This window comes from Podarcis raffonei, chromosome 17 (genome assembly GCF_027172205.1).
Source record: "Podarcis raffonei isolate rPodRaf1 chromosome 17, rPodRaf1.pri, whole genome shotgun sequence".
NCBI lineage: Eukaryota > Metazoa > Chordata > Lepidosauria > Squamata > Lacertidae > Podarcis > Podarcis raffonei.
In genome coordinates this window covers 32,207,977-32,215,364 of record NC_070618.1, presented here as the reverse complement: position 1 = coordinate 32,215,364, position 7,388 = coordinate 32,207,977, and the positions used below count along the sequence as shown (strand labels likewise).

At 48.4% G+C, this 7,388-nt stretch overlaps 2 protein-coding genes across 9 annotated transcripts in view; both read left to right on the top strand.

The window, feature by feature from the left end:
• The window catches only part of ODAD3 (outer dynein arm docking complex subunit 3), a 28,380-nt gene extending 27,441 nt beyond the window's left edge, over positions 1 to 939 (top strand). For all 3 annotated transcript variants that reach the window (XM_053371111.1, XM_053371108.1, XM_053371110.1), the window contains one exon: positions 234 to 939. In XM_053371111.1, the coding sequence (XP_053227086.1) occupies positions 234 to 373 (140 nt within the window). In that variant the 3' untranslated portion in view covers positions 374 to 939. The remainder of the gene's footprint in view (positions 1 to 233) is intronic.
• Positions 940 to 4,223: 3,284 nt separating this feature from the next.
• The window catches only part of RGL3 (ral guanine nucleotide dissociation stimulator like 3), a 33,402-nt gene continuing 30,237 nt past the window's right edge, over positions 4,224 to 7,388 (top strand). For 2 of the 6 annotated variants that reach the window (XM_053370843.1, XM_053370838.1), the window contains exon 1: positions 4,226 to 4,569. In XM_053370843.1, the coding sequence (XP_053226818.1) occupies positions 4,546 to 4,569 (24 nt within the window). In that variant the 5' untranslated portion in view covers positions 4,226 to 4,545. Of the gene's footprint in view, positions 4,570 to 7,388 lie in introns of all 6 variants that reach the window. The other 4 variants (XM_053370845.1, XM_053370842.1, XM_053370840.1 and 1 more) reach the window with 4 other exon arrangements.

Here is a 7,388-nt window from a genome sequence, read left to right as displayed (position 1 = left end):
AATAAAAGCAATAACCCTCCCCCCGCAAAAAACCACCAACCACATTTTAAAAGGTCATAGGATGTCAATCAAATCAACCACCTGGTTAAAAAGGAATGTTTTTGCTTGGCGCCTAAAGGTGTCTAATGAAGGCGCCAGGCGAACTTCACTGGGGAGAGCATTCCACAGACGGGGAGCCACTGCAGAGAAGGCCCCGCTCTCGTGTGTCTACAAACCCTTTGGTCTCTTTGCAGATGAGGAGGATAGCGGAGAGGATGATGCAGATGTGGTGACCCGTGCAGCCCTGAAGCGTCAGTCCCAGCAGATAATAGAATCGAAGACCAAACGTCGCACCCGCTACAGAAAGAAGGAAGGGAAGCTGCATCCTATGTAGCCCCCCTCCATACCTTCCCCTGATCCTGCAGTGCTCCAGAGTCCTTGGCTATTAAAGGTGCCTCCCAGCCACTGATTTTCCGTGTGAGCCAGTCCCACACTTCAGTCCCGCCAAGTCTGCGGGCCCCAGGAAAGGAGAAACATGACCGCTTTGTGGATCTGTTTCCCATGCTGGCAGAGAGCAGGCAGGGACCTACAGTGAGCTGCAGCCAGTGCATAGCTCCTGCTCTCCCTTCCTTTCAGCTCTCACCTATGTGAAAAGCATGGGGTCTTCAGTGGGTGGGGTGGGGTGGCTTGGCCCTGGTGTTTGCCAGGAAGGAAGAGGATGCAGCTCGCCCACCTCCCAGCTAAATCAGACTCTTTTCCAGAATCTCTCAACCGTGAGCAGAGATACTCCCCACCATGCCCTTAGTTTGACTGATTTCCCCCCTTGCTCCAGCCACAATCACCCCCCTGGTATATCTGGATGGAGGTGGGGACTCAGAGTCAGTTACACTCTGGTTGCGGAATGGGGTTACTATGTGCTGTGTTTGCTGTGTATGATGCAATAAACCCTGTTCAGGCTGAGTTGCCTTGTCTGTGCTTTTGTCAGCGATGGGGTGGGCTGTAAATAGAGATCAGGCTGGTATTGCAAAGGCTAAGGAAGCAGATGGTTGGGAGGCCAAGCTGTTCATAGGGTTGGCTTTTTGGTGTAAATCTCCTGGATACAGGTTTTTTAAAAAGAAGCATAGCCTGGTTAGTTGATGTTAGCCAGACAGGTGTCCCTCAGCTTCTCTGCTAACTGACCATCAGTGGTGATGCCAGATCCATAGTGTGTCGCTGTCATTTCAGACAATCACACCCACTGAAAAATGGTGAATTAAAGGACCAGAAACTGTATTGTGGGATCTCATGTCTCTCTAATCCACATGGTGCACTCCTTCTAACTGGGCTTGGCCCAGGTTTGTTTGTATTGCAAACAAAGAAGAGCAGGCAGCCTTCCTTGGTTGTTTAGATCCCATGTTATGTACTGGCTGGGCTGCTGCTGTGGAGGCTAAGAATGCCCCATGGGGGAAGAAAAGGCTCTGAGAGAGCAAAGGTGTGGGGGAGGGAGTGGGCTGCAACACCCAGAACAAAAATGCAGAAGGAGTTGGTAGTGGGTGTGCTCAGATAAAGTCGTGTGTGGTCTCGTGGGCAACAGTTCAGCAACTGCTCCAGTAAACGATATCACGTAGATTTTCTTTGTACAGTATTTGTTTCTGTCCTGTGTGGCAGAATCATGCAATCACAGAATCATAGAATTGTAGGGTGGGAAGGAACCACGAAAGTCATCTAGTCCAGCCCCCTGCGATGGAGGAATCTTAACTACAGCATCCATGGCAGATGGCCACCCAACCTCTGCTTGTTGTTTTTTTGTTTAGTCATGTCCGACTCTTCGTGACCCCATGGACCAGAGCACGCCAGACACTTCTGTCTTCCACTGCCTCCCGCAGTTTGGTCAAACTCATGCTGGTAGCTTCGAGAACACTGTCCAACCATCTCGTCATCTATCGTCCCCTTCTCCTTGTGCCCTCAATCTTTCCCAACATCAGGGTCTTTTCCAGGGAGTCTTTTCTTCTCATGAGGTGGCCAAAGTATTGGAGCCTCAGCTTCAGGATCTGTCCTTCTAGTGAGCACTCAGGGCTGATTTCCTTCAGATAGGTGTGATCTTCTTGCAGTCCATGGGACTCTGCTTAAAAACATCTGCTTAAAAACCTCAAATAAACCTCCCGAGGGAGTCCCTTTCCACCGTCAAATACCTCTTGTCAATTTTGATTTCTATTCTTCCTTTCAGTCCACAAAGACCCTTGGGGCAGCTTCCATTAAAAATGAATCAGATTTATCCAATCACTCTGGGGACTCGCATTGCTCCATGGTTGCATGTCCTCTCCACCCCCTTCATTAAGGCTGCAATATTCACTCGGACTGTGTGCACATTAGTGGCTTAAAACAAAGCAAGGTTGCTTTCCTCTGCTGTGTTTCAAGTCACATTTGCACGTGGCTGGGCACACCAGAGAGGAGGATAGGGGTGCCCGCCTGATGTGCATTACCTGATTTGCTTTCCCACACTTGCAATTCCACCCCCCTCCCCAGCTCCTGTTCAAGGAATCTGCCATCTACATATGCACAGATGCTGTCTGAACTGAACACAGCTCAGCTTAACTGCATCTTGCATTTTCAAGTTGGATGGAAGTGGGGGGAAGGAATGAAGGAAGATAGTTTCTCAAGAAACTACAAGATACCTATGGATTTTGGCTAACATCAAGTGCACTTCAGACATCAGTAGTGGGAGCACACTGGAACCTTGTAAGGACAAGTCCCAGTGAACTCAGTGGGACTAATTTGGGAGTAGATTGAGCTGTAAATCGTTGTGGCTCTTCTTACTGACTCTCACTGAGCTGCTCTTAGACACAGCAAATGGTTCCCACTGGCCAAGAGCAGGGAGGGAAGAGGCAGGTAAAGTGACTTGGTGAGTTGCTAAGCCACCAGCGGGTGTTTGACTCATTTTACGATTCCTGTTTGCATTTTGTCATATTACAGTTTTATTATCATAATGCCTATTCAGAAGCTGCCCTGGAAACACTCCTGGGCAGCACAGAATTGTGAAAAATAAATATTCTCTGCTGTCCAGGGACACAGATCAGATGGCAACAAGGGAATGCCAGGGGTGGACTTTGGTAATTGTTCGTTATTTGATGAGGCCAAAATTTGGCACCCCCAAATGGATCTTCACAGTTTTGCACCCTCTCAGCTCAGCACTCTGGGGGGGTGGGGGGTAGGAAGCCCCCACACTGCCCTAAATGCAGCGCCAACACCCAAGAATGGCAAAAGCGCACACTCCCTGATGAGAGCCAGTTTAGCAAAGCAGCTGAGAAACTACTGTTGCAAGCAAGGAAGCCCCGAGTTCAAATCTTGCCTCTGCCACCGGCAACCTAAATAGGTTTAGACAAGCTACTACTCTCACACCTCTTCCCCTGTCAGCTACTGGAGGGGGGGGTGGCGCTTTGCAGGGTTAGTGTGAAAAATGCTTGCGATGATGTCTGTAAATCCCAGCTAATATTCAAAAGCCCCACAACAGGAGTAGCCAGCATGGCGCCTCAAGGCATTGCAGAACTACAGTTCCCACCTTGCCAAGTATTATGAATTACCGGTACTCTCTAGATAAGAGCCCTGTGTAATATTGGATTGGACAAAGTGAATATTGTTTATATATAGGAGACAAATGAAGAATCGGGAGTTCTTTACTTTCAGAATTTTATTTTTCTGTCTCAGCCTATTTTCTACACTCTCTTTTTCTTTATTTCTCTCTTTTTCTACTCCTTTCTCTCCCTGTCCCCCTTTTCTTTCTTCATGTTCTTATTGTTATCTAGATCAAAGCCTTAGTTTGGTTAAACCAGGCAGAGGGCCTTCTCGGTAGTGGCGCCCGGCCTGTGAAGGCCCTCCGATCAGATGTCAAGGAAATAAACAACTATCTGACTTTTAGAAGACATCTGAAGGCAGCCCTGTTTAGGGAAATTTTTCATATTTGGTGTTTTATTGCATTTTTACTATTCTGTTGGGAGCCCCCCCCCCCAGTAGCTGGGGAAACCCAGCCAGATGGGTGGGGTATAAATTATTATTATTATTATTATTATTATTATTATTATTATTATTGAAATATATTTGATATTAAGCTTTGCAATTTCTCTCTATCTATTGACCTAATAAAACTTGCTAGAAAAAGTGGGGGGAGCCTTGTGTTAAGAAATGAAAAGTATGTAGAAATGTGGAGGGGAGGAGAGGAGGCCTTTGGGAATCTTTTAGGAAAACTCTCTCTTGCGTAGCTCCCTTGGGATTCTACCCCCATCCTTAAGACTCGAAGGAAGACGTCCCCGGGCACCAGGCGCAATGAGCCAACCTGCACCGGCCAGCACTGTAAGGCCGCCGGATCCGGGCCGGGGCGGAGGAGATTTCCACGGCGGCTCCGCCTCCTGCTGCCTCTGAGCTCGCTGGCGAACCGGACGGCTCCCGAGGAGGAGTCCCCAAGCCCGGGCAGGAGCTCTCAGCCCCTCCTCGCAACAGGGCCGGGCAAGGCGCCTGCCCCCATCGCCTGCCCCATGCAAAGCCCCGGGAGGGACCGGCCGAGGCTGCTGCTTCCGAGGAGACCCGACGAGGATGGGCAAAGCGGAGATTGCAATGGTAGGGAGGCGAGGCAGGGAGGTTGGGGGTGCAAGGGGGCGCGCGCAGATGTACAAAAGAGACCGGCTTGCTCCTGGAAGAAGAGGGAATTTCGTAAAGGGCACCTTTTCCCACGCCTGCTCTTCACCTCCAGAATTTCCTCTTTCCCCCCTAGCTCTTGAACCCAAGCCCCGCTGCATTCGCCTCCTTCGACTGTTCTCCAGATAGACAGTTCCCCCCTCTTATCACGCTTTAATCGTCGGGGGTTAAAGGCTGCCTGAGGAGCAGCCGATCCGCAAGGCAGTTAAGCCGCCGCCAAGTTGCTTAAGGGAGCCCAGGGCGCGTGCCCGCGGGTCTTCGGGTGCTGCGGCGCCTTGGAGCTGATCCTGAACGGGGCTTTGCAGCGGAGGGAAGCCTCCAGGGCTGCAACCCGAGACAGGAGGGGCTGCAAGACCCTGTGCCCATTGAAGTCAACGCGGCTTTCCACAAATCTAGGACTGCTGCTCTGGAAGCCACAGCAAAGGCTGGTACCCTCTCGCCATCTTCCCCCCAATGCCAGCTGCAGAGAAAGTGTTGCACGGCGCAGCTGTGGCTTAGGATGGGAGGGAGGGCTGGCTTTTATGTAGGGTTGTGGTGAGGTTCGGATATTGAAAGCGTCTCTCAGTGAGAAACAGGAAAGTGCAGAGCATAAACTGAAAAGCAAAAGAACTAACTCCAGAGGCCAAGCTTCTAATCCCTTGCTCTCAAATTCTTTTAATTCACACACACAGCCCTGTTTCTCAGGATGCTTCTCACGAAATGCTGGATCCGCATCCAGAAACCCCCCCCCACTGTTCATAACACCTTCTCTTCACTGGAGATAGGCCAGACATGTGTATCTTTAAATAATGCAGAATAGGAAAGAGATATACAAAGAGGGAAACAATATCACCGCATGTTTAAAAAGAGGGACGCGTTTTGGGATATCCTAACATTTATAATATGAATTTCTGGTACGGCATTTGAATTCATAATTTTTATAATACAGTGGTACCTCATACGCTTCAGGTTACTTATGCTTCAGGTTACAGACTCCGCTAACCCAGAAATATTACCTCGGGTTAAGTACTTTGCTTCAGGATGAGAACAGAAATCATGCTCCGGCGGCGCAGCAGCAGCAGGAGACCCCCCATTAGCTAAAGTGGTGCTTCAGGTTAAGAACAGTTTCAGGTTAAGTATGGACCTCCGGAACGAATTAAGTACTTAACCTGAGGTACCACTGTATTTGACAACAAGATCCAAAGTGTGTGCATGTACACACAGAGAGAGTTCATATTGTGGCTTTGCAAAATGCTTAAAGTTAGTTGGCAATCATGTACTTTGTGCATCAATAATATTGCTATTATTCACTGATTTTGATATATTTATTATTTTCCTAGTTCAACTCTTAAAGTTAGTTGGCAATCATGCATTTTGTGCATCAATAATGTTGCTGTTAGTCACTGATTTTGATATATTTGTTATTTTCCTAGTTCAACTCTCTCAGTTATAAATGATGTTTCCAAGTAATGCAGAGCCACAGTTTTTAGGGGTGGGGAGAGATAATGGGTGTTGTGTGTGTGTGTGTGTGTGTGTGTGTGTGTGTGTGTGTGTGTGTTTAAAGAGATAGATGCCCCTTTTTCGCTTCTGTGCCCCTTCTAGTGAGAGCTGGCGGAGGGCACTTGTGCTGCCTTTGCCTTCAGCCACTGGTACCTGGCACAGAGCAGTGCAGATGGTTGTGGTGTTACATTTCCACCTCTTGCAGGACCGGTCTGGCGGCTCTGCTGAGCAGGAAATGTCAAGGAAGGTCACAGGAACGAAGCTGGAGCAACTGGATGGGGTGCAGAGACCAAGCGGGAGGAATTCCTGTCCCCAGGCAGGGCAGCTTTCATCCTTTAGCGCAGTCACGTCCAACTCCCAGGAGACTGCAGAACTGGCAGTGATCTGCCCAGAGTTGCCGAGCTTTTTTTAGGGAGCCAAAGTTGTTGAAATTTATCAGGGGGACTGCCTCTCCTTGTATGCCCCACAGAGGACCTTAAGGTCCACAAATAACAACATTTTGGAGGTCCCAAGTTGCAAGGTGGTTAGATTTGGTCTCAACTAGGGCCAGGGCCTTTTCAGTACTGGCCCCAACTTCGTGGAACGCTCTGTCACAAGAGACTAGGGCCCTGTTGCAGGGCCTGCAAGACAGAGCTGTTCCACCTGGCCTTTGGTTTGGACTTAGTCTGACCCTTAAGTTTCCTCCCCTTACGGTTTTGATTTATGGACTACAGTCTTACCACAGGTTGAATACGCTTTGAGTTGAGCGCGTTTGAGTTGCTCTCCTCGGCAACCCGGAAGTAACGGAGCGTGTTACTTCCGGGTTTCACAGCTTGCGCATGCGCAGATGCTCAAAATGACGTCATGCGCAGAAGTGGTGAAAAGCAAAGCGCACGTGTGCAGACGTGTCGTCACTAGTTACGTTTACTTCTAGATGCGAACGGGTCTCCGGAACAGATCCCGTTCGTATCTAGAGGTACCACTGTACTCTTAAAATGAGGCTGCATTTTAAATTGTATTTTAATAATCTGGTTTTTGTTTGTTTGTTTGTTTGTTCCCCCCCATTGTTTTATTGTAATTTTATTGGTGTTAGCTGCCAGGGAGGGCAGGGTACAAATAAAAATTTATCGATTGCAATATAATAATAATATAATAATATTATTATAATAATATAACCTAATATAATATAATATAAATTATTATTATTATATTGTGATCAACTTGTTTTAGTAGGTCTCCCCCATCTCATCTTACCTGGATAGGAGGGGGTTCAGCTTGGTGGC